This window comes from Acomys minous (assembly GCF_964271855.1).
Source record: "Acomys minous genome assembly, chromosome: 18".
NCBI classification, from domain to species: Eukaryota; Metazoa; Chordata; class Mammalia; order Rodentia; family Muridae; genus Acomys; species Acomys minous.
Window position 1 is genome coordinate 59,155,418 of NC_140501.1, and position 27,066 is coordinate 59,182,483.

Here is a 27,066-nt window from a genome sequence, read left to right on the forward strand (position 1 = left end):
ATTAGATATTAGCATTGGAATCTGCGAGAGAATAACTTTCTGTTGCATCAAGCCTCTTAGTTGTGGCACTTGGTTATGGCAGCCCTGGTGAAAAAGATGCCTGTTGCACAAGAGGAAGTGAAGAAGGCCATGGAGACCAGAGTGGTGTGACTCATCAGCAACACAGGAGTTCACAGATCAGCGTGAGGAGATGGGGGGGGGGGGAAGGATGTAGGGGCAGAGCTCGGGCTCTCCCATGAGTCCTCTTGCTGGTCTCTTCATCTCAGTCACATTGAAAGAAAAGCTACTCACCTCTGCCCTTGCCACGGAGATGCCCTCTATTTCCAGAGTCTTGCTCACGCTGGTGAAGGAGGCCTGTTAGTTCCTGGCATTGAGGTTAGGGGGTGCCTAGTGCGGGCACTGGTTTGTTTAGGGAGGAGGAGCGAAAGAGATGCTTGCGAGTCTAAGTGGGGCTGAGAGTTTCTGGATGAAGCCATTCAAGGCCATCCCACTCTCTGACTCAGCAGTTCCCATGGCAGAAAAAACAAGTAAACAGATGCCCAGAACATCACCCTGAAGGGAGAAAACAGTATTGAGGTGACTGCTCTCCAAGACGTCTGGGAAATCAAGACTGCCTTTTCAGAGAGACAAGTCACTGACAGCAGGAGAACTGTAATGCCGAGGGAGGAAAAAAAGAAAAAGAAAAAGAAATCTGTCTAAGAATCCAGTCTTGGGGGCTGGAGAGATGGCTCAGCGGTTAAGAGTACTGATTACTCTCCCAGAGGTCATGAGTTCGATTCCCAGCAACCACATGGTTGCTTACAACCATCTATAATGTGATCTGATGCCCTCTCAGCACTGTATGCATAATAATAAATAAATGTTAAAAAAAAAAAAAAAAAGAATCCAGTCTTGACAGTATTGAAGATTGCAGAGCAGCCCAAGGTTTGGCATGGTTCTTTCTATTTTTCTCCCTGAACTCCAGACACCATATCGTGAAAATGGGTGTCTTTAATTGGTTATCCTGAGCTCCTGCACTAGAAAATGAGTTCAAAATGGGTTTCAGCAGAGGTTTTTTTTAAACCAGGAACAGAATTAAGTCTTTGCATCCCTCCATCCCTCCAGCCTCCACACTTTCACTTTAGAGGTTGCAAATGACAGCTTGGCAGGGGCATGCTGCAGGTGACAGCTTGAACTGTGCGTACCCTGAAGGCCCTATCCCTGCTCGGCCAGGGTGGTAGCCTTCTCCATTGATAAAGAAAATGATAAAATCCATGATAAAGAAAATAAAACACGCCAGCAGAGGCCGCTCTGTGCAGCCACTGGTGTGAGGTGTGGGAACAACTGCTTCATGGTGGAGAAGGAACCGGAGCCCTTAGGAACTCGTGGGCAGCTTTGTTTTCTCCCCATCAGATGAAGACTTTGCTTCCTCTCTTTTTACCTCCCTGAGACATCTATGATAACAGCAAACAACTCCTTGAAAATGCTGTCAAAAATCTATTTGCCCAACAAGTGTGAAAACTGTGATCTTAGATATTAAAAGAAAAGCCCCAAACCTCCAAACCTCCGTGGCTTGTGCCATTCGCGTGTGTACCTTTAACTAAAATGGGAGAAGAAGAGCACTTCAGGCTGGCTGCCTTTGTAACTGAAAGAGATAGGTCCCCACTGAGTGGCAGTGTTGGGATGTGATACTGGCCCCAGCGAACAGTCTGGTTTGGGTCCAATATGTGGAAGAATAAAAAAGAGGCAAAATGGCAAAATGGCTGTGTATCAGTTTCGGGGTGTGACTACCTGGGGAAAAGCAAAATTAGTGAATATTTTTTAAAAGTTTGCTTCCTCATTAGTAGGAGGAGAGAGAGAGAGAGAGAGAGAGAGAGAGAGAGAGAGAGAGAGAGAGAGAGAGAGAGAGGAGAGAGGAGAGAGAGGAGAGGCGACAGACAGAGACAGAGAGACAGAGACAGACAGAGAGAGACAAAGAGGAAGGAGGGGAAGAGAAGAGAAAAGAAGAGATGAGAGATGAGAAGAGAAGAAACAAGAAGAGGAGAGGAGAGAAGAGAGAAGAACGACTTGAGCATCTGTTGCTCCATGCATTTCCCAGGGTTGCTACCCAGCCTGGTATGGCTCCCCATAGGCTTCCTAGTTAACTGAACCCTTCCTCCAGCCCCTCTGCAACCCTTTTCAGATTTAGGTGATGCTAACCAGGGAATAGGATTCCCTTTCCACATCTGCTCTGGGACCCCAGTCACCTTCCAGAGGAGAGGCTGCAGCAGCCTTGCACACTCTGCCGGTTGTTTTTATTAGTCATGTTGCTGCTTTCACTGGCTACAGTTCTTCTCGTCTGTCAGTTACACAGTGGAGTAGTTCTCTCCGCCCTCCCATTTGCCCCCAGTGTTCTCTTGCCGGTGGCACACCCCTGGCCCTCGGGTGGGCTCTCCCATTCCCTCCCTTCAGAATGCTGCCAACCTTAAGTAAGTGTGCGCAGGCCCAGTGACTGAGTCACAGCCCGAGACTTTGAACTCCTTGAACTCTGATCTCAGCTGTGGTTGTCTTTCCCTGGTGTTCTGGTCCTGACAGGCCTATCCCGAGGATTCACATGTGTAGACCATTAAAGCATTCTTCCGTCAGACAGTTATTTAGGACTCATTATGAGGCAGGGCATCCTCGGGGCTGGGCCTCATGAATGGCTTGTGGTGAAAGCCAGTTAGTTCCCTTTGACTGGTTCCATGGCTGCTTGGGGCTTTCTTCTATACCTTCTAGCCTTTGGTTTCCAAGGGGGAAATTCTTCACATGATTAGAGATTCTGTGATCATTCACCCTGAAAAATTAAGAGTATATGAAAATATATATATTTTTAAAAAGTCAAGAAAGGAAATGGGAGACGGACTTTGATTAGATAGAACACAGAAATAAAGGGCTATAAAGAGAATAACGGTTTGCTAGCATGACATGCAAGTATTTCATATTTATGCAAGCACAGATTTGTGTCAGTATAGCAGTATTTTGGTAATGGTGCATAGGATGAGATGGAGGAGCAGAGGACTTAGAGGGAAATGTGAAGTATTAACCTATTAATCCTGGCGCATGATGCCAAAGCATTCAAGATAAGGTTCAGGTTGAGTGGCTTGCTGTGGTCCCTATGTCAGCTCTGACTCTTTGGACTGTTAGTTTTCTTGGTTGTATGTCTTGCAGATGACATACAAGGTCTCAAAATGCCTGAATTGGTAGCAGAGGGCCACAGTTCTGCTGGATTCCGTGTATGTGTGCATGTATGCATGTGCGTGCACACACATCTGTGGGTTTACTCATGGCTTCAAGCTGTGCATCTGTGTTTTGCTCATCAATAGAGCCGCGACACGAATGCTGGTAGAGAAAGAGTTCCCAGCTCAGCCGAGCTGCCCAATGCCATTAATCTCCTCTAGCTAGGAGGAGAGGAGGGCAGGTGGGGGTGGGGGGTGGGGGGTGGGGGGTGGTGGCACGGCAAATGCAGATTACAGATGGCAGCTTCTGTGGACACGTGTTGAAATGTTTAGAGTCCTGAGAAAAATGTGACCTGAATCATCCATCCTTCTATTTGTCTCTGATCATGCCTGGCTCGGTGACTGATTGAAGACACGCAGGACTGAGCTTACTCTCAGCCTGTAATGCTGTTCTGTCCCTGTGGTGCTGTGACTATGGCTAGTAGGTAAGGCAGGTGTTGAGCAGGTGAGCTCATCTCTTTAATGTCTCAGCCACACCTTTATTTCTTGCCTGCTGCACTGGCTCACTCCCTGTGGACTGTGCCAAGTACCATATCTCTTCTCCAAGACGAAACAGGACTTTTATTGGGCTTATGTCATCCTTTGTTTCTCCAACTGTCTTACAGTGATTTAAAACAGTGAAGTGTTCAAAAGGCTTGAGGGGAAACTGAGTTTCCACAGAATAAACCAGAGAGTGTCCCTGTGTTCAGGACACTGTTAACCCACTGGGCCATGAGGGTGGGGCATTGATGTGAGTGATTGCGTTCCGCAGACTCGGAAGGCCGTTTGTTGTGAGTTTGTTGTGTGCATAACCCAAGTGCTGGAGATGTTTTGGCACCATGCTCTGACTCCCTAGAACGTGGTCAGAGGTCTCCCCTGTTGCCCAAATGTGGCTAAATTAACACGGGTCCAGGAATGGGCCTGAAACGTGTCTTCCTTTCACACACATGTCTAGCTCTTTCTATGGAAAGTGTCAATCTCGAGACAAGCCGAAGTCAGAGGCGGGCCCCTCTCATCTATTCCACCAGGCACTCCGCAGCCAGCCTCTCTGGAAGACCGTATCGGGTTTGCCCACTGTTGTGAATGAAAATAATCCATTGGTGAAAGCCCCACATTAGAAACCTCTTGGTATATTTATTTCTGTGTCTCAAGAATTCTGATTTAAAGCAGACTGTATTTCAAGTAATGCGAACAGTAGGTTGTTCAGGAGTCTGGGATGAATCAGTGTTTTCTTCCCTCCACTCCAGGAAAATCTATTTAAAGTAAAGGTCAGCCCTGGGCCGAAGTTAGAGCCCTTTGAATGCAAGTCTGGGCCACAAGAGTAGTGTTCCTCTCCTCTGTACAGTTGTGAGCAGTGGGGACCCTGGTTTAATGCAAGCCATCATTTCCCACACATTCCTTTCTGTGTGGCCTTCCTCCATCTGAGCATGGTGTGGAGCCAGTAGTGTGTATGGTGCAGGAAGATGAGGTCTTATGGGGTTTGAAGCTTATTAAATTTAGGAATAATTTAAACATTGAAAATTCTGTGTGAAGACCTGTGTGCTCGTTGGTTGTACCCAAGAAGGAGACAGTGATAAACATAGAAAATGCCCCTTTGAGATGTGGTAGCCCTTCTTACTCCCCCTCACCTATCTGTGTTCTGGCCTTACCCATCTCTCTCTCTATGAAGGCTATCAGGTGTTCTCAGTTAGCAAACCTTAACCATGAGCCTTTGTGTAGGCTTTGGTAGCTCTCCTCTGTGTGTCTCTGATCCTGTCTCTCACTCAGCCGTGGCCTCAGTAGATATGCGGGAACTGTTATGGTCTCCAAACTTGACTCCTTGCTTCCAAACTCTACCTCTACCAAACCTTCCTTTTATTCCATGAGAATTTGCTCATATTCCATGATGCTGCAATGTTCATTGAAGAAAAATGTAGTGAAAGTATTAGCCAAGAAGTTGTGAGTCCCCAGGAGTGGAGATTTTAATGGGGGAAGGCAAGCAGTGAGAGAAGATACCAGCAAATAACCATGAAGAAATAGAAGTTAGACCGTAGTATCTGCCCCATGAAGGTCAAGGGTGGCCGTACAAATAAGGAGCCGGAGACCTCCACTGAGAAGATGACATCAGCGAAGCAGGAACCATGGTGGTCCAGATGTGGGCACTGGAGAGATGTGCTCAGGGTGCGGATGCATACTGGAGTGGCTTGGTTGATGTTCCTTAACTGTCACACACAGAGGTGTAGGGAGGGGGAGGGGAATCAGGAACTCAGTTGAGAACATCATGGGCTTTGGATGCACAACTATGGAGGGGGCACTAAGATGGTTAGAGCTAGAATAGGGGGAAGAGTTTGTACCCGGATATAGAAATTTGAGGATATTGACCTGTAGAGGTTATTTAAAGTCAGGCCAGAGGGAAGCCCAAATATACAGATGAGAAGCATCTTTAAACGGATTCCCAGGATCTTCCCATTTTCTCTCTCTCTCTCTCTCTCTCTCTCTCTCTCTCTCTCTCTCTCTCTCTCTCTCTCTCTCTCCCCTTCCCCCCCTCTTCCACTCTCCTTTTCTCTCTCTCCTCCCTCCTTTCATCACTCCCTTTCTCTTTTCTTTCTTTCAAATTTATTTACCTATGTATTTCATGTATATGAATGCTCTGTCTGCATGTGTATCTACATGCCAGTAAGAGGGCATCAGATCCCATTATAGATGGTTGTGAGCCACCATCTTTTATGGGTTCATGGGAATTGAACTCAGGGTCTCTGGAAGAGCAGCCACTGCTCTTAACCACCGAGCCATCTCTCCAACCGAAAGTGTAGCTTTTTTATTCTAGAGTCTTTCCCTTGTGGTTGGAACTTTGCTCTTCTGTATTCTGCTGTTGCTTCTGTATGAGCTGCTATGGGCCAAAGTGGTGAGGTGACGTAGTCCAATGGCACCTTGGCCAGGTGACACCATGGTTGAAAATATAGTGTTTTGATGGCACAGTGGTTAAGTGTTACAGTGGTTTGGGGGTACAGTGGTCTGTGGATACAGTGGCCAGGTGGCATAGTGGTTTGAAGATGGACTGTTCAGGAGGTACAGTGGCTGGTTGCCATGTTAGAATGGTACAGAGTGGGGCAGCGGCTGTTGGCATGATGGTGGAGTAGGTCAGTGGAGGTGGTAGGGTTGACCCTGTTGCAAAGCCGTTCTCAGGGATGGAATCAGGAGCTCAGTTTGAGACATGCTGTGCTGTGGGTCACCAACTACATGGAGCGACTGTAAGATGGCACTGGAGCAGACCTTTTTTGCTGGTCTGCCCTTTGGTGTCCCCAGCTGCCATTCCACTTTGTTTCCCTGTGCTTCCTCTTTTAAAGGCGTCCCAGCACAACAGAGACAGAGGCAGGTGGATCTTTGTGAGTTCGAGGCCCCCCTGACCTACATAGAACAAAGACACATAGAGACTGTCTCAACTGTGCCCCACACCCAAAAAAATTTTTTTAAGCATAACTTCTACCATCCCAGGAGTTTCCTCTTGCTACTGGCACCTCATTTATCTTTCATTTCTATAATTCTTTAAAACAAAACAAAACACAGAAACGTCTTCTGTTATCATATACTAATTCCTTTTCATTTCTGTTCCGCTGTGGTGCTGGTGATGGAACCCAAGACCTCACATACGCTAGCCAAGGGCTGGACTGTGAGCAACAGTCCACCCCTGTTTGTTCTGTGTTCCTGGCATAAAGGGGGCTCCTCAAAGTTGAGGGGAGGGGTGTCAATGTGTACATTTCCAGGACCTTACTATCAGTTCCCGAAACAGCTTAGTAAATGTTAAGCCAAGAAGTCTAAAGTTTGCAAAAAAATAGTTTCCAGTACTACTTGTTCATTTAAAACACATGTATATTACATGTACATATATTTTTATGTTCTGTGTGGGTGACTGTTTGGAAGGATGCTGAGTGAACGCCATCTTGCCAGGCACTCGTGATGGAAGTGTGAAGAGTTTCATCTACAGAGTGCTGAACCTCTTACACAGCCTACCTGCACTTATGTACTTTTGTATGAAAGTGCGTGTTTCCTCCCTAGAAAGATTATTCTTTGTATCTCTTATCTTGTGTGTTTTAGTATTAAGTCTTGGAATCCCAAAGGTACATGGAGGAAAAAGGAAGTTTTCAGTCACCTTAGAAGTTACTGGCTCCATTTAGTTTACTACTATATTTAAAATTAAAAATAGTAAATCTGATACCTTATTTTTTCCTGTAGAAATTCTGGCTACCTGAAATGTCATGTGTGGGGGAGAGTTGTGTGTGTGTGTGTGTGTGTGTGTGTGTGTGTGTGTTTGTCCATTCATGTATACGTGCAGATATGTATCTGTGGGCTCCTATTCATGTATAATGTGCATGTATGTCTGTGTGCTTGCAAGCATGTGTATATATATGCTTGCATGTATGTGTTTATATATATGCATGTGCCTGTGCATGTGTATCTATATGTATGGATTTATGTATGTGCATGTGTATGTCTGTGCACTTCCATGAATGTGTGTGCATGCTTATATATGTTTGTTTTTATGAATGTTTCTGTGTGTGGATAAGGTTAAATCTATAGAAGGCAATTTAATATATGTCAGGAAAACTTTGTATATTTGAATACTTTTTGGTTTTTAAATCTGGGCACTTGGATATTATGTAAAAAAATATTAGTATAACTTTGAAGTCTGAGTTCTCACCCATTGGAATAAAGAACCTGGTATGCATGTGGCTTTGTGTGTGTGTGTGTGTGTGTGTGTGTGTGTGTGTGTGTGTGTGTGTGTGTGTTAGAAACAACCTGTGGATTCTCCAAGAGATGTTTGGAGTCCCAGTGTTTGTGGACAAGTTTTGTCTAGTCAGAAATGAAAGGACACAAAATGAGCAAGTGTGACACCAACCTGCAAGCAGAAACCCAGAGTTGCCCACCTTATGTGGACACAATCCTCCACACTAACGCTCTGCAGCCACCGTGCTGATCTCAAACCCACTTAAATGGAGGGGGGGGGGGCTAGAAAGGAACAAACCAGTGCATTCCCAGAAGCCAATGGGCCTCTGTAGCGTGGGATACAAAAGGCGACCAGTGCATAGGAATATTCCTCAGAGACAAGCAAGCTAATACCTTGAGAGAGCTGAGGTGGAGGCCTCCCAGACAGGACAAGGGTTCAAGAGAATCTGGGTGTCAGTTTTTGTGAGAAGCCTCCTGACTTTTAAATCTTGATTTAAAAAGGAGCATTTCCTCCTTTAACATTGGCTGAATAGTTATCATCTGCTCAACTTAATGGTTTTCTTTCCTGACCTCTCTAGTCAATGGCCAAGGGCATTCTGGGCTTCTCAGTATGGCCTTTGCACTTTGGGCCCTGACCTGGTTTCAAGCTTCTCCAGCAAGGTCTATATGTCTGTCTTATTCGCCGCTCCAGTGTTCCCAAACGCAAACACCCTCACCCTGAGCCCATGCTCCAAATACTTTTCCAATTTTTGACAGAAGCCTGTTGTCACAGCATAGATACAATAAGAGTGGAGAAATGTAGGGAGAGCACAGGACACACGGCAGCCAGTGCTGCTCTGACCTCACCTACAGCTGCTCCGGTAGGGTCAGAGTTCAGGCAGCAGCAAATATTCCCCAAACGAGGGGTGGCCAGCATTGTTTTCAGCACCTGCTCTTAGCTTGGTGATTTACTTGTTTGGTTTTTTTGGCCAGGGGGCATGGCCAGAAATAACTCAAGTGGTTCCTTGTTTTTTTCTTGCTTTCTATTCTTCATCAAGTGCCGATTGAAAGGTTGTGTGATCTGCATGGTGACAGATGTTCCCTTGGAATTTATTGACACTCATAAGAGTGTCCTTGTTGGACAGACTTTTTCTTGGCTGTGCTCCTATGTAGCAGTGTCCCTACAGGGCACCTGGAGGCGTGGTCCAGGCCTAGAGAGGCTTTTTGACTTCAAGTTCTGCTCGTAGGCTTTCCCACTGTCACCTGGCTGCAAGCTTAGGTGAAGTCAGTCAGCTTTAAAGCAGAGCCAGCCAGCCTCAACCCCCAAGTCACAAATGCCCCACTTCCCCTTCCACATCTCCTGCTCTCTTACCAGTGGAAGAAGTCTTTTCTCTGCGTGGGTTAGTACCCACTCCGTCCCTCGTCCTCGCCATCCTTGGATGATTTACCAAGTACTGTTTCTTCTCTTCCTTAAGAGTGTTTCTCTCTCACTCTCACTCCCTCTTCGGTTATTTTGAGACCGGGCTAGGACCCGCTCTGTAACCCATGCTGGCCTCGCACCTGGAATTGTGCCTGAGCGTGATGGGGCTCACACAAAAGCTCACCCAGCTTTTAAGCAAATTCTTAGTTTTATATCTTCTCACAGAGCTAGATACGCATCCTTGGGAGCCTCTGCATAGATCTGTCTAACCCTACCCCAGTCTATCCTTCATACTGTGGGTGGAGACATTACATGAATCATCTATGAACAGTGTACTTTCATATGCAAAAGCTCTCTTAAGACTTTGGATAAATTCAAGGCTTATCCTGTACTTGCGAGGCTCCCCGCGCCATAGCATCTTGCTCCTCTGACCTGAAGTTCACCTGCCTCTCAGGTCTGGGACTTTCCTGCCTGTATGTGAAAGACACACAGTTACTTGGCTCCTTTGGACATTTGTCTGTCACTGTCTGTCTCTGGGACTCTATACATTCTAAAATTTTATGTGTATCATAGGCCCCTATCGGCAAAACACGAATTCTGGAATTTTTTTTTCCTGTTCTCTTTTAGCATCAGCATCTGTCCCCATTGTCACCACTCTGCTGCCTATGTAGAGAAACAGATGGGGTTGAAGGCTGCCACTCACTGCCCACCTGCTCTGTGCCACCAGGGCAACTTTCAGGACACAAACGTGGGTCACTGGGACTGTGTCCTTAGTCTTTCTTCAGAGGAGAGTACAACAGAGGAAGTGAGATCTTTTCTATGCATCTACCTATTTATTTGGTTTTATTTATAGATTTATAGTAGTGCGTGACACTGCTTTTGCAGCCACGGTGGCACATGCCAGCAATCCCAGGGAGGCAGAGGCAGAGGAATTCTGTGAGTTCGAGGCCAGCCTGGTCTACACAGTGAGTCCAGGAGAGCCAGGGCTACACAGAGAAACCCTGTCTCAAAAAAACCAAAAACCAAACCAAACAACCACAACAACAATGTTTTAGTCCCCAGGGGGCAGGACCTGGGGAAGCTTAGCTGCTTGTGTTCGCTTCCTCAGGCAGCATCAGAGAGCTAGCACGGGTGATTTGGAAAACGGGCTTTTGCCATGAAACAGATAAGCCTGTCAACCATTGAAAGGGCAGTGCTTCTTGGGATGTGCAGCCCATTTGTCCTGGGAGGCATTAACGTGATCTCTTGCACTCATTGCAGACAGTAATGTGATTTCTGGTGCTCTTTGCTGAAATGCACCTGACCTGGTTAGTCATGCAGCTCCCTGAAAAACGCTCTACAAACTGGAGTTGCCCAGAAACCAGCCTCTGCTGCAGTTTCCTTTGCAAATTTGACTCTTGTGTTTGATTTGGGGCCTTTATCTCCCTCTGGGAATTAAGGGGTTTTTAGACACAGTCAGCGCCATGACTGTAATGGACATGTTATAGGCACAAGTCTTAACCCTAAAAGTTAAAGATATCATTGGTTATGCAGAAGTTCTTAGTAAAATTGTATGAAGATGCTAATGTGGCAGGTGAGTGACCGTGTGTCAGCTGTCTTGTGTCTTCAGCACCACTGTGCTGCCAACTGTGAGTCAAGCAGCACTGCCAGCGGTCATCCCTTTACCCTTGCTGAGCAGCAGCTCCTCTCCTGCCGCTGTCACATTCTCCTTGCAGGAGGGTCACTCCTTGAGATAATTGGCCTGTAGGAAATGTCTCTCTGAAAGGAACTTCACATTTTAAAGAATTTCTCAAAGGATCCACAGTCCAAATTCAAACTGAAATGCTTCTTAAACCATGTACTCTTTTTTTTTTTTTTTTTTTTTTTGAGATCTTATTGTACACAGCTCTTCAAAAATGTGCTTTCTTCTTGTGCGAGAGGATTCGTGGGTCAAAAATGAAAGATCTAGTTTGGGAGAAGAAAACAAATGAAGGGTATTAAGCCTGCTATTAATATCCTTTGGGAAATGAAGTGCATATTTTCAAGGCTTTTTAAATTAATTAATTTATTTATTCACTTTACATCCAAATCGTAGCCCTCTCTCTCATCTCCTCCCGGTCCCACCCTCCCTCCCTCTTCCTTATATCCCCCTTCCCCTACGCCTCAAAAAAAAGGGGAGCTCTCCCCACCTACCCATCCCGGCAGGTCAACTCATCTGGCAGGCAGCTCAGCATCAGAACTGAGCACTTTTCAGGTATTGTTTTCTAAACTCAGTGATTTGAGCTGTGTCAAATGCTGGTCACAGTTTTCCTTAATAGACAGGGTGGCTGGCGGGTACCAAACTCTGAGGGCTCCAAAGCACAGGTCATTAAGTAACCAGGTTCCCTTTGCTAATTCACAAGCTGTCCTGACAAATTTCTTTCACTTACTACTTCCCAGATCTCCCCTGTGAAGTGTCCTTTTTAGGAAAATGATAATTTTTTTTAGAGATTTGGGCTGAGGAGGAGGGGGAGTAGAAGGAGAAGAAGAAGACAAAGGAGGAAGAGGAGAAGAAGAGGAAGAAAGAAGAAAGAAGAAGATGAAGAAGAAGAAGAAGAAGAAGAAGAAGAAGAAGAAGAAGAAGAAGAAGAAGAAGAAGAAGAAACTTAAAAACAGGGTTTCCCATTCACCATGCAACGAGGTTCTTAAGATGCTCCTGTGCATACAGTGAATACTCTACGCAAAATGCCCTCGGTGGGCTAATTCATGATTCCTCCTTAGTTATATTTCTTGAAATCGCAGCAAAAACGAAATCCATTTACTTCAGTGACTGTTAAATGAAATCCAGAAATTATATAATAACTACTAGCTTAAGGCTTCTGCTATAGTATATATCACAAAACATGTATGCAATCGGTATATACTACTTTATTTTCAATTAAAATGGAAAACCCTAACAAATATTCATCATTTATTATCTTGGAGATGCCAAGTAAAAAGCAGCTATTAATTGTAACAGCACACAATTACTGGGACAACAAAAAATGAGTGTTGTGTCTAAGTTTTGGTAAAGAGAAGGAATTAGTGGGAGTCTCATACACGATTGCTGGGAAATCAAAATGGCACATCTGCTTCGGAAAAGCCTCAGTTCCTGTCAAGTTAGAGATGCCCTTGCTTTGTGTCTTAGGCTTCCTGTCACTATGACAAAATACCTGAAAGAAACAGCTTAAAAGCCACAAGAAAGTCTATTTTGACATATAGTTTCTGGTTTCTCTCCATGGCTGGCTGGTCAGTTGGTTTTGGACCCCCGATAGGTGATACACCATAGTGCAAGCACCTGGTGAGGAAACCAACTATCTCATGGTGGCCAACATGGCGGGATTACAGCCCAAATGTACACTAAGATGCGTAGATAAATTGTGGCCTATCATGTATTGGGATACTACTCAGCCTATCTAATGGATACAAGCGAATGTTTCAAATGGATCACAAAACATTAGGCTAATTGAATTAGCCAGACAGATGAGACAACTATGTTTCTTTTAAAGTATGATGGAAAAGAGGTGACTGCGCAGTCAGGTTGGCATGGGGAGTGGTCGGTGCGTTCTGCGGTGGCACATTTTGGTCACAGCTTACTGACATGTGCACTTGAGATGGGCCATTGTTGTATTCCAGGTTAGCCGAGCTGCAGTAACACTAACTAAGAGCAACAGCAACAGTAAATGATAGTAATTCAGAGTGTTTTAAAGTTATCTTATTCTGTGTGCATGGGTGTTCAGCTTGAGTGTCTGGCACTGCACCACCATGTGTGTACAGTTCCATCAGAGGCCAGAAGAGGGCAGTGTATCTCCTGGGATTGGAGAGTTGTGAGTGTTCTCTCTCTCTCTCTCTCTCTCTCTCTCTCTCTCTCTCTCTCTCTCTCTCTCTCTCTCTGTCTGTCTCTCTTTCTCTCATGTGTGTTTGTGTGTGTGTGTGTGTGTGTGTGTATGTGTGCGTGTGCATGTGTGTGTATGTGTGTGTGTGTGCATGTTTACTACTAGGAATCAAACCTGGGTCCTTTGGAAGAGCAGCCAGTGTTTCTCCCTGCTGAACTCCTACAAAAAATTCTGGAATACTGTGAATTCAGTAAATGGAGTTGATTTAGTCTGAGGTGATAACACTTTTTTAAAATGAAAAAAAGAGACATTTTATGGTCGGGAAGCATGGGCGATACAGGGAAGTGTGAACTTGGGGGTTGGTGGTAGAACAGCACCCATGAGCACCGGAGTAGCATCACGTTGGAAGTACCTGGTGAGGAGTTCCTGGCGTTGCCTTGTGTTTACAGGCGAGAAGCCAAATGTCTCTGGAAAATGGTGGACTAACGCATGTGGAATACCACCACTTTGTCTCCTTAAAGGGATTAGAATTCTAGGAAGTCTCAGACTCCAGCACATTGACCCAAGATTCTGTCTGGGTACTTAAGGACTTCCCATTCAGGGATATCCATGCGTGAGAGGAAAGCAAACATCCTGAGCACGGAAGCCCAGCTCCTAACTCGGGGTCAGCTTTGGCAGCCAGTGACAACCTACAATGGCTTTGTTGTGTAAGAGCTTCTGCTCACTCTTCCAGACTTGCACTGTACTCATCAAGTTCCCTAAGTGCAAAACCATCAAGCACATCGGTGCTGTTGAGAAGGAGGCGTGGTTTTCTTAGAAACAAATATGATAAGAGAGGAGAGAGAGAGAGAGAGAGAGAGAGAGAGAGAGAGAGAGAGAGAGAGAGAGAGAGAGACAGGAGAAGAATGGTAGGAAATGATGACTCCATGCACCCCAAATGTGAGAGGATCTGAAGCCTGGGAAGTGGAACCCACAGCAGGGCACAGGCCGAATAGGACAGGGTGGTAAAAACAGAAACAAAACACAACTGGGCCTGTGGAGTCCAGGACACGTGTCGTCCTTGGGTATTCATTTGTCCAAGGTCAGTTTGCAGGCTGCCTGCTCTCCACCTAAAGCACTAAGTATGGCTTGGTTGAATTGCTGCTAATGAAACTTGAACCCCACTGGCTTTCAGCATAATCAGCTCAGAGCCCCCCTTGGAATTTGCAGGACATCAAAGTGAAGACTGAGGCAGCTGCCGCTTCCTTGGCTTCCCAGAAACCCTTTATGGCTCCGCTGAGCTCAAGGAAGGGAAGGGTTCTTGCCACCACTGACTGCAGAGTTGCTGAACTAGGTTGGTTTTGTGGAGAGACCCCTTGCTTGTTGCGGATTGGAAAGAAGACCGTCGGGGTCTGACAGTGTTCCGTGCTCCTGGTTTGTTTACTAAATCTGAACTGGTAAAGACCTGAAGTGCCTTAGGGGACCTCTCTGCTCCTGAGTTGAGCAAGCCTGCTCCTCAGTGGTGCTTCAGGGACCCTCAAGCTGAGTCTGAAGTGGGGAAGCATCTATAAATGAACAACTGCAGAACCGTCCCTTCAGATGGCTGGTGGCAATTGCGGTTTTATATAGTTTTTGTTTAAACGTTGGTAAGGCAGCCACAAGCACTGGCCCTGTGACAGCAACACAGAGTCACTTTTCAGCATGACCGAGGGTCTGCCATCAACTGCAGCCACCCACTTTTGGCACGTCATCGCGTGTACTTTTAATCCCAAGAAAAATGAAGTAGTAAAACGTGAACGAGAGCCTGGAGACCCAAAGTTCAATATTAGCGCCTAGAAGGCAGATGCCAATTATGAACGTTGGAATGTGTCCTGTCCTTGGGCGAAGAACTCCGCTGCTTCAGCTCCCTGTGGCCCTCGTACCGGCAGAGTCCACTGTAACTTTTGGTAATTGGTTTTTTTTATTATTATTAAAATAAAAAGAGTGCGGTATAAATTTTAGCAACCAGGCTAAGTAGGCATTAAAGACCCTGGGATCCAACCACAACGCACAGCATCATTCCTTTGGGAGAATGACTCTAAGTGCTCAATAACTACCTTACAAATAGACTTTGGGATCATAGTTCCCTTGAGAATAAGGAACTGTGAGCAATAGCAGCGCCGTCCGTGGACTTGTCTGAGAATGGTACCAAAGGGACCTATATTCTTCCACACGTGTGTGGTGAACTCAGCTTGTCTGGGTTTGATCAAAGATTATTACTGGGTAGACGTGGAGATCATGAGAGTTAAAACCAAGGCATATGTTCACTGTGTATTCAAGAAAGTCAAGGGTAGAGTTGGAAGGATAGAGAGGCAGATGTGTAAGAGGTCTTAAATCTCCAAGGCAAAGGCAGTGCTGTGAGTGGGTAGAGTGAGAAGAGACCGCTATGGGAAATGAGCTGAAGCTACAGGCAAGAAGGCCACGAGGTAAGAAGAAAGAATTGAAGAACCACTAATTTTTAAGGAAAACACAGCCAAACGTGTACCCAGAAAGGCTGGCTAGAGTAGAAGAAAGTCAAAGAGATGCCCCCTCACCCCCAAGATGTACAAATTGTTTCCCATAGGTATTATACAGGAGTATTTAGGTGTTTCCTCTTGGGTGCACTGTAAGACTCACAAGAGTAGATTACATAAAGTGTGTATGTCTGTGTGTTGTGTTGCTTTTATTACCTATGTAGAATGGTAGTTACTCTGATGCGTATATATTGATTAGTTGATTAAAATAGGTTTATCTTGCATAACTACTTGAACTAACATGTATGCACATACTGTAATTTATGTTGAAAAAATTCATGGTCAATAGAGTATAAAATGGGAAACACCTTAGTAATGTTTGGTTCTCTCTTTATGAGTAGAGAAGGCATCACCTGTGTATGTGCAGTTTGATGTTTAGTACAGCCATGGGATATTGCCGTTTGCATGGGATATTGTCATCCACTTTTACGTGTACCCTGGCTGCAGGAGCACTGTTCTTGTCCATTCTGTGCTCCCTCCCCCTCCCTCCCTCTCTCTCTCTCTCTCTCTCTCTCTCTCTCTCTCTCTCTCTCTCTCTCTCTCTCTCTCTCTCCCTCCCTCCCTCCCTCCCTCCCTCCCCACCCCATTGGCCTTCTGCTATGAGGTGGCAGAACATGAAGACATGTCAACAAATGCTGGCTTCTTAACCTTGGACTTTGAGCCTCCATCACCATGAGCCAATAAGTCTGTGTTCATTACAGACTTCTAGAGTAGGGCATGCTGCATTACAGTGCAGAACAGACCAATAATGTGTCTTTCTCCCATGCTCTGTAGCCTGCTATGCCCGCAGCTCTCTCCCATGCTCTGTAGCCTGCTATGCACGCAGCTCTCTCCCATGCTCTGTAGCCTGCTATGCATGCAGATTTCACCCATGCAGGCATGTATAGTAGTAGGGGGTCTTCATGCTACTGTGAGGTCTCTTCCAAACACTAAACACCACGGTAACAGCATTGCTCCTCCTGTCTGTGGCCTCGGGGTGTTGTGGTTGTTTCACCCAACTGTCTGTGATGACAAGAACCCCAATCCTTACCACCTCAGCAGCTACCTTTTTGGCTTAGTCAGCTCCTTCTAATGACGCAAAACCACCATGGGCCCCAAGGCTACAAGGACAGCATTTTCTTCACACTTCTGAGGGCTGGGAAGTCAAGATTAAGATGAGATGTTGGTTTGCAGATGGCTCTCATCTCACTGTGTCTTGCGCATGGTGGGGAATAGGAACAAGGGAAAGGAGAAAAAGTAGAGAGAGGAGAGGAGAGGAGAGGAGAGGAGAGGAGAGAGAGTAAAGATGGGGCAGGGAGAGAACACAGCACATCGCCTTGCACTAATCCCTTCACAAGCACTCCTCTCTTGTGCTCTAATAACCTCCTAAGGGATCTGCTTTCTAAAAGGGCTTCGATTTAGTAATTCCGAAAGGTCTAAGGGACGCCCTTTATGATTAAGATTTGTGTTTCCTGAGTTATAAGATGGGGAGAGACTCTCAAAAAAAAAATAAAGTGGATATGAGTGCTTTTCTGTTCCGGGGCTCCTGTTGCTGTGGAAACCCCAGGACATTTTGTTTGTTTGTTTGTTTTTTGTTTTTGTTTTGCAACTTGAAAGTGTTTATTTGGCTCTACATTTCCACATCAATATTGATTATCACAGGAAGTCTGGACACAAACCCAAGCAGGGCAGGAGCCTGAAGGCAGGAGCTGACCCAGAGGCCATGGAGGAGTGCTGCTTGATGGCTTGCTCCCCATGGCTTGCTTAGCCTGCTTTCTTATAGAACCCAGGGCCACCTACAGGGATAACACCATTCTCAATGTGCTGGGCCCCCTTATCAATCATTAATTATGAAAATGTCTGCATCCCAATCTTGTGGAGGCATTTTCTCAATTGCTTCCTCTCCAGTGACTTTAGCTTATGCCAGATTGACATAAAACCAGCCAGCACACTTGGGCTTTAAAGAAAATACAGCTCCTCATGTTGTGGTGACCGCCAACCATAAAGTTATTTTCATTGCTACTTCATGACTGTAATTTTGCTACTGTTATTAGTCATAATGTAAATATCTGTGCTTTCTAATAGTCTTAGGTGACCCCTATGAAAGGGTCATTTGACCCTCACAGAGCGGTTGAGACACAGGTTGAGAAGAACTGCTCTAGATCAGTGCCAACTGCTGTTGTGGGCATCACGGCACACAGCTCATATTTCTATTTCGGGGACAAGACATTTATTCTTCCAGGCCCTTTCTGGAAACTGACCTCAGTCTATGTCCTGCATCCTACATCTAATGACTGACACTGCCGCCTCTCTGTGGGTCAGCCCCCACCCTCTCTCTCTCTCTCTTTCTCTCCTTCCCTCCCTCCCCGCTACTCCTCTCTCTCTGGTGTCTATGTGGCAGTTCAACTCCTCCCTCTGCCCAAGTGTGTTGCTGTCTGCCCTTTACGTATGTTACTCCTGATGACACCTCTTTTGGAGGAACAGCACTTAACATGGCTGTTCTCTTCCAGCTCGACTTCTCTCTTCCTGTTCACCACTCCACCTTGCCTTTCTTTACTCCCCCCTCCTTCTAACGCTGATTCCTATATTGCTAGATCAATACATTTTTCCTCACTAGAGTTCATTATCTTTACTTTACACTGCTGTCCTTCTTCTGAGTGCCACCAAGTCTCCCCCTCCAGGGGACATGCTCAAATGTGAGGCACCATAGTACGTGAGAAAGTCATATCCCACTCTCCACTCTACTGTGGAGACTGTTCTGACCATTGGCTAGATCTGGGTAGGGGTTTAAAGTTTACCGCCTGTATTGTCCTTGGCTAGCCATGTTTTTTTATTTGTTTGTTTGGTGGTTTTTGTTTTGTTTTTGGGTTTTGGGTTTTGTTTTGTTTTAGTAAATGTAAACCCAGGACATTTTTGTGTCTTTATCTTTTGCTTGCCTGGGGGAAGGAAGGTTGCACACCACTCAGAAGCATAGCTCTCCTGGCATCCTGTCTTAGACTATGCTCTGCTCTGTAGCCGACTCTCTAGACTGAGTGGTTTCTGAACAAAAGAATGTATTTGGCTCATGGTTGTATGGGCAAGGAAGTCCTAGTTTAAGGACTACATCTGGTGAAGGTCTCTGTCTCAGTTGGCTTTCTTTTGCCACAATGAAACACCATGACCAAAGGCAACTTGGGAAGGAAAGGGATTCCTTCAGCTTACAGCTGTCCAGTTACAGTCCATCAGCAGCCAGAGTCAAGGCAGGAACTCAAAGCAGGAACCTGGAGGCAGGAACAGGAAGCAGAAGGCATGGGGAGTACTGCTTACCATAATCATACTCCTCAGTGCGTGTTCACCCTGCCTTCTTACAGCACCCAGGACTAACTGCCCAGGGGTGGCACAGCCCACAGTGAGCTGTGCCCTTGCACATCAATACTCAGTAAAGAAAATACCCACCCTACAGGCTTAACCACAAGCCAGTCCAGTGGGGCCATTTTCTCAACTGAGGTCCTCTCTTCCCAAATGTGTCAGTTGTTACAAAACTAGTGTACGCAGTCTTCCTGCTCTGTCCTCTTAGTTAGAAGAGTGAGAATAAAGGAGACAGACAAGAGTGAGCTTCTCTTTACTGCCATATTGGGATGAAGTTTTCACATGAACTTTAGGGACATGTTCAAACCATAGTGCCACCTTTCTGTGCCTTATTACCCACTTCTCATGCTTGTTCTGAAGACATCTTTCTTATTCTGGCCCCAGATTCCACACCCCCACGACACACACACACACAACACTGATGGGTGCTCAGCAGCCAATGCTGGGGCCTCTACCTGTGATGCCTAGACTACCAGTGTCTAGTCTATTCTTGTGCATAATCTAGAAACAACCCAAACAGGAAAGCGCCTCTCCTCAATTCCACTTTCCCTGATATCTCTCAGTATGTGGCACCCTCTTATGAAAGCTGTGGTCTGTGTATCTCAGGGAACTTTATTTATCAGCGTTTTCCTTCTTGGGCAAAGTTATGTCCATGGGCCAGTCCCATCAGTGATGTAGTCTTGGGAGAGTTCCGTGTCCTGCACGAACAGACCTATGGCAGAACTGTCTGGTCTTATCAAGCCAGGTCTTTGCCAAGTGGACAAGCTTGTCTTATGTCCACCTAAATGCTAAAGGCCACCTTGTTTCTGTAGGTAAATAATAGATGCTTCTATGATGCTTGTTTGAAACTTCAGCATGGTAGAACTGAAGATACAATGCATAAAGTTTTCATTTTTAATAGAATCACTGTAATTTTGACTAGCAGTGTGTTATTCAGTTAATTTATTCATCTCTCATTACACTAACAAAGCTTGCCCAGTAGTCATATGATTCACTGTCATATGTGCTTTCACTATGAGACATTTCTCATGGATAAATAGTAGGGGCACAAGAAAATGCTTCACTAGTGGTAGCTGCATGCCAAACCTGTGCTCGGTTCCTTATTTGGGTCAGCTTGCTTGTTCATAATCAAAATACAGGGAAATGTTCTTTGCCCCATCTTATACATAAAGAAATGGTAGTTTTAAAAGGTTACATATTTTTGCTCAGTGTCAAAGAGGTGATCAGTAGGGAGTTAGGACTAGACCTAACTAAGTTATAGTGATTTTTTTTAAATGAAAAATAAGATGCCCAGCCATGTGGGGGGTGGGGAGGGGGTTCCAGAGCACGTGTCCTTATGGATCTTTCTGTGTCTTGGTGTCTTATTGAGAAAGAAAATTGGGCAGAGAGATCATGGAAGCAGTTTCCCACTGTCATCAGCAGTGAGTGCCTGTCCATTAAACTCACTGATTTAGGTCACCCTAAGGTAAATTACACGAAAACGCAGCTTCATAGACAAAAGATCCATTGTCCAGAAGGAATAATTTCAGGGTGTTTTTGTGCTTTCTGAATAAACACAAGCTTTGTTTTTAATCAGCCAAAAGGTTCATTCTTAGACTTGAGGCCGTGCATTCCTCCCTCCAAGAGCATCTTTTATTAATTATGGGGACAACTTGTGTGCTCTGTGTGTAAGAATAGACACCCCACAGTGTTTGTCTAGGCTGGTGGCAGTGTTTGGTTGGCACAGGCCATTTAATTAGATTAGCCAGTTTCTTCCACGTGAGAGTGACCGGCTTATCTCTGACTGCCGTGACACATGGAGACAATGGTCTAGTCTGAAGCACTCATCGGATATGGAAGTCTACCTCCACGTATACACATGCTTTTTATATCACACCACTTCTGGGTGTTTAAGGCTTTATCTTATGCAAACTGAGAAATGTTAGTGTTTGTCACCTAAGTCTCAGTGGAGCTCCCCCGGCACCACCCCCTAACCAAAGCACATGTACTTTTATGGAGGTCTCTTTTTTAAGAGTGTTAAAAGAATGAGTGTGTGCGTGCGTGCGTGCGTGCATGCATGCGTGTGTGTGTGTGTGTGTGTATGTGTGTGTGTGTGTGTGTGTGTAGCTATGTAGTGTGTGTGTGCTTGCGTGTGCGCTCATGTGTATAATGAGAGTGACAGTCTCATCAGAGAAGAGCTTCATATCCCTAGACTATACACTTCCGCCAGATCAGATCACCGTGAATGCCAAAAGCATCTCACTCTCAGGATGTTTTACCCAGCAAACAGCCCAAGAGGGCATGACACTGACTGTATCAACTTGAACTGTGTGTATTTGTATGTCCTATGGTCTCATTTCAAGAAACTTTAAGTTCGCCTTTTGTATAGGAAACACATAAATGTCATCCTCTTCTACTTTTTTTTCAGGCAACGAGGGCGGCCATCACTCAGCACTGCACAGACCTTGGGAATTTGCTGGGCAAAGAGAATGACGTGGCCCTCATCATTGACGGCCACACCCTCAAGTATGCACTCTCCTTTGAAGTCCGCAGAAGCTTCCTGGACCTGGCGCTCTCATGCAAAGCAGTCATCTGCTGCAGGTGAGAATTCATGGTTTGTGCCCAGTCAGTGATCTTGGTGTGTCTGTGCTGTGGGCTTTGGTAGAGGACGGTCAACAGAAATTCTAGGCTTCGAATCCCATGTTAAAAATAGAAAAAGCTAAAGAAAATCATATGTCCATCTTTAGCTGTTGGTTCATGGAGTTTTTCTCAAAGCAGCAAGTAGCTTGGATGCTTTTGTTTCTTGTCACGCTACAGGGTGTCGGCGTGCACATTTAGGGTGGTTCTTCCCTCCCTTGTTAAACCTCTCTGAAGATACCTTCACAGACACACCCAAAGATGTACTTAATTACAGCAATAAGTCTTCTTAGTCTAGTCAAGGTGACAATTAGAACTAACCATTACACCACCCAACCAAAAATCTTACTTGGTTCTTTGTGGAGTCCGGGAAGACTTTTGATGCTAACATTTCACTGACTGCGTATAGCATGGAAGTCCACTGCAGATAGAAATTTGAAAGTGAGAATTATGAAAATAATCGACCGGGAAGATAAGAGGCCACCATAGGCAAAGTCCTCATGACAGTAGGAAGGGTGAAAAGCATGCTGGGAATCTTGTCTTCTAGAGTTCCTTATTATGTCTAAGATGTTGACTTGCTAAGTGGGTGGGACTTGGCTTCTATGAGTTCCTCAACACTGAAAGTCATTATTATTCTACCTGATCCTCAAGTCCTGGCTGGTCACTTCTGCCTGCCACCAGCATATTTCATCAAGAAGTAGTCCCCAGCTTGTTTGTTAGTGGCCAAAGCAAACAGTAGAACCAAGGACAACTGGAAACCACATGGACCAGCCTAGTAAACTGCAACTCAAAGCCAACAGGCTAACCCCTTATAGGGGCTTTCATAGGTCGATCAAAATATGTCCATCTGGGTTTGCAAGGGAGAACCAGGCAGCCTACAGGATGCAGGAGTAGACTCCTTCCTGTCAGGCATACGAGTGTGCATCTGTAGTCCCAGCTACTCAGTTTTAAAACTGAGACAGGAGGATTGCTTGAGCCTAAGTACTCAAAGCCAGTTTTCAGAACATAACAAAACCCCATCTCAGTCTACCATCTTTCTCATCACTGATGCTTTTGGGGCATTCAAGAGTGTACCTGCTTCAACTGATAACCCGCTCCAATACTCACTCCATAGTACTTAAGTAAATGAAAATAAATGAGTCTTTACTTGTATAATTTCTGACCTTGGAAATTTGATTATACCCAATTTTGCTAATTACAGCTTGCTGTGTTTCAGTATTTTCTGTGCAGTTAAAATTTTTTAGCAAGGTCATATGTCGTGAGCAAAATGGGTGCCACTCGGTTCACTACCAGGGCTCTTAGGTTTGTGTTGTTTGTTGCTCTGTAAACTTATACTCAAAAGCATCTTCACCCGTGAGTTTGATATTTGCATTGCACATTCTGTGTGTCATGGGAGAATTAAAGCTGTGTGGCCTCTGCCCTTCTAGGACACAATTAGAGTATTGGTGTTGATTCCTTGAGTCTGCTTTTTCATTTGTCATGAATAACTGGCATGTTCAGCTTCTTGCTTGACTTCTAGTTCCTTCCAGGAACTGGTGTGGATGCTTTGTTTGTCCTATTTTGCTTCCTTGTTGCTTTGATGAAACAATAACCAGAAGCAGCCTGGGTAGAACCATTACCTAGCGAGTCAGAATTGATCATCAAGGGAAGCCAAAGCTGGAACTTTAAGCAGGAAGTGATGCAGAGATCATGAAGGAATGGTGTTTAATAGCTTGTGGTGAAAGTTTTGGTTTCTCTAAAAGCTGTTATGTTATGTAAATAGGCTTTTGTTTTAATCCCAAGTGTGCCATATGTAGACGCTTTTAGTTTGTGCATAGCTGATAACAGCCTCTTCTAGCAAAGAAAGGGGCATGGTTTTTGCCAGCTGCAGTTAGTTTAATTCTGAGAACTCTTAGAGGGTATAAATAGTAGAGCCCAGAGAGAGGAGGAAAACACTTCCAGGGATGCTCTGAGGGGGTGAGGCTTTGAAAAGATGAGTGGAGAAAGAAGAAGGCTGCTGGTTTTGCTGGATTGCTGGCTACATGCACAACTGAAAGTGTTAATTTCTCATAGAACCTGATGGCCCTAACCAGCCAGAACTAAATCTAAAGAGGTCTATGTCCTATGTCCCTTCTAACCCTCTTTCTTTCCTACCTAGTTTTGGGGGGTTGGTGGAAGGGAGGTAGAGGTGTTGAGGGATGCCAATAAAATAGCTTAAAAATAGGGCAAACAAGATCTTGCTTTTTTTTAATGCATCCCAGGACCACTTTCCCAGAGGTTCCATGCCCACAGTGAGCTGGGACTTCCCGCAACAATCGTTAATCAAGTAAATGCCTGACAGACTTGCTTACAAGCCAGTCTGAGGAAGTTGGGGTTCTCTCTTTCCTGCGAACTCTAGTTTGTGCCAAGTTCACAAAGACAGACCAGCACATGGTTTCCCCTTCTTAAAAAGTTATTGATTGTTGTTGTATGTGGGGGGGGGGCGGGGTGTTGCAGGAGCCACAGTGCACCTGTGACGGTAAAACGATAAATCTGTAGAGTCAGTCCTCTCCCGCCTTTAGCTGCACTCTGGAGATCGTACTCGGGTTGCCAGGCTTGTGCAGCAAGCAGGTGAGCCATCTTGCTGGCCCCCGATGGTTCCTCTGTGAGGTGATTTCTTGCTCTACTTCTGTGACACTCTACCTAATCTCCCTGTATACCCCTACTGTGTCTGCTGTGTTTCTGGAAGCCCCTGAATGCTTTCCTGAGCTTTGGACATGCAGCCTATCATGGCCTCGTCTTTGTGTCTTCTCCCTATGTGCTTCCTTATTGTCAGCATCATCTTGGCAAAGAAGCATCCAGAGAACCTTACAGAAATGGGTGGGGTGTTCTATCATAGCTATGCCGGATGGTGAAGCAATGCTATTGCTAGGCATAGACACAACAGGGTGGAAACCAGGAACTCAAACAAATATGTAAATACATGCACTTATAGCAGCATTGTTCACGGTATCCAAAATGTGTAGACAACTCGATGTCCGTCAGTTCAAAGTGAGGTCTGTCTATACAGTATCCATCCCTAGACAGAAACGAGGCAATGACACATGCTGCAATGTACTGAACTTCAAAACTACGCCTAGCAAAGGGAGCCAATCACAGAAGAGATGGTGTATGGCATTATTCCTTCAGTATGGAATATTGAGAGTGGACAAATTCGTAAAGCTAAGCAGCTAAGGGAGGCAGGGAGAGGCAATTGCTTCATAGGCACAGGCTTTACTTTTGAAAATGGCAAAATGTCCTGGAACTACATGCTGGGGATAGTTGTGATTATGCTGAAGTCTGTTAGGTGTTTATTCTTTAAAGTGTTTTTTGAAAGATTTATCTTTACCATGTGTGTACATGTATGTGTGTGTATGACATGCGTGTGACATGTGTGTGGGTACTCACAGAGGGCATCTTACTTCACGGAGCTGTAGTTATGGGCAGTTGTGAGCCACTCAACATAAGTACTAGGAGCGAAACTCAGGTCCTCTAGAAGAGCAGCCAGAATCTTAACCATGGACCCATCTCTCCAGCCCTCCGAGGGTGTTTTTGGGAATTTTATCACAATAAAAAAAATACATGTGTGAATAAAAAATTTACCTAATTAAATTAAATTTTGCTGAATTATAAAGAATGAAATATAGATCGAGTGTAGGAAGCACATCTGAGCCTGGGAATGACACACATCACTGAGTGATTGTGATGGGCAGTCAGGACCAAGAGTGACAGCTTCCCCAGGCAGCCTGCACATGGTATCCCCTGACCCCACTTCCCACCAAGCCCCAACCCATAGACTCATCGGTGTCCCAAACTTTCTCCTGCCTGCACTCTTTGAGCACTTTATCTCAAAATGCATCAGTAGCATTGGGCATGCCTGTATCCCCACTCTCCTAGTCCCCACTGGTCCTCAAAGTGACTGCCCATCCCGCCCCCTCGCTGGCTCCACTTTCCACTCCATGGCAAGAACCTTCTATTGACACCAGTAGATGTAGATGCGGCTTCATATATAAGCCAGGAACCTTTCGCAAGAATAAGCCGCATACACAAATTAGGAAACCGAGGTTAGAATTTCAAGGCATTTTTCTTTGTTAATCCTTAACAAGCATCCTTTGCTTTGCTTTGTTTTTAACAAATGAGTAGTTGTCTAGAAAATGTATCTTGTACATCATCTGAGACAGCAAGGGGAAAGCTGGCATGGGGTTGATCTTAGCAATGCCGTGGCCAAGCTAGCTGGCAGAGCCTGGTCACTTTAGTCACACGTTCATAATACTGTCTGTACTCACAGTTTTACTAAGTGCTTACCTAGTTTAGGAGCCATCTAGTTATAGAGGATTTGTTGCTCCCTAGAGGGGAGAATGTTGTATAGGAAACGTGTGAGCCATTCTCAAAGTGTGCAGGGATGACTTCTCTGTTTTCTCTTTTCCTTTTTCTTTGAAGCTCTTTATTTTTGTCAGAACGGAGATAAATTTTATAGCCTAGGCTGGTGGGGGAGAGCGGGCTTTTGAGAGACATACCCCCCCCCCCAGAGCATTCAGAGATGTTAAGTGACTGTGTCTCATCAGGAAGAAAGTCATGAAAGGCTCATCAGTGTCTCCCATGTGAGGAAGTCAGCACTGGCCCCCTCCACGGACCCCTGCGAGAGCAGGTGACAATGGCGGTCCCTCAGCAGGGCCTGGCTGCAAGTATGATTTATGGCTCTAAGTGTCTGGCCAAGAGACGAAGCGGAGATGAAGCCCACAGTGGGGGTCGCCACTGGGTGTGCACGGGAAGGGTCGCAGGGGTCACCATTTATAGTCTTGGGTGTGTTTAGACTTCTGTCTCACCGGACGGATTTAAAAGTAAACACGTAAAACCTGGTGTGAAGCCACAGGGCAGAGACAGGAGAAAAGAGGCTGGATATCTTAAAAGGCTTTGGAGGTTTGTTTTCCTCGCTGAGGATTATTTGTATTTCTTGTGGAAAAAAGAAATTGAAAAACAGAGATAAACAAATGGAAGGCAGCATCACAGCACCACCAACTATGGACTCCCTCTTAAGAGTCGGTACTGCAATTCAGACTCTGCCTGGGAAGACATGGTTTTTCCCAAGGGTAGGGTGGGGTGGGGGTGGGGTCCACAGGTGCAAATGTGAAAGTATATGAAGAGTTTCTACAGGAAGTAGTAATATAAAACATGTTTGTAAGAGGCTGAATAATGAGATGGAGGTGTAGCTCAGTGATAAGGCACTTCGCTTGCCCGGCACATTTGAGGCCCTGGGTTCAATTTAAAAAAAAAAAGCTGAATAGTGTTTCATTATTATGAACAGCACTGTAAAGATTTTTATAGCGGGACTTTCAGAAATAAAGCACTGGAAAAAAAATCCATTACATGATAATGAATCCAAGGGTAAGCAACCTGGAAATGTGTAAACAAAATGTGTGCCCTTTGCTGAGGTAGTGAACTGA

The 27,066-nt window shown here is 45.3% G+C and overlaps 1 protein-coding gene across 5 annotated transcripts in view; it reads left to right on the forward strand.

Moving 5' to 3' along the window:
* Positions 1-27,066, forward strand: part of ATP8A2 (ATPase phospholipid transporting 8A2) — a 543,049-nt gene that overhangs the window by 260,742 nt on the left and 255,241 nt on the right. For all 5 annotated transcript variants that reach the window (XM_084768271.1, XM_084768273.1, XM_084768274.1 and 2 more), the window contains one exon: positions 21,417-21,589. In XM_084768271.1, the coding sequence (XP_084624397.1) occupies positions 21,417-21,589 (173 nt within the window). The remainder of the gene's footprint in view (positions 1-21,416; positions 21,590-27,066) is intronic.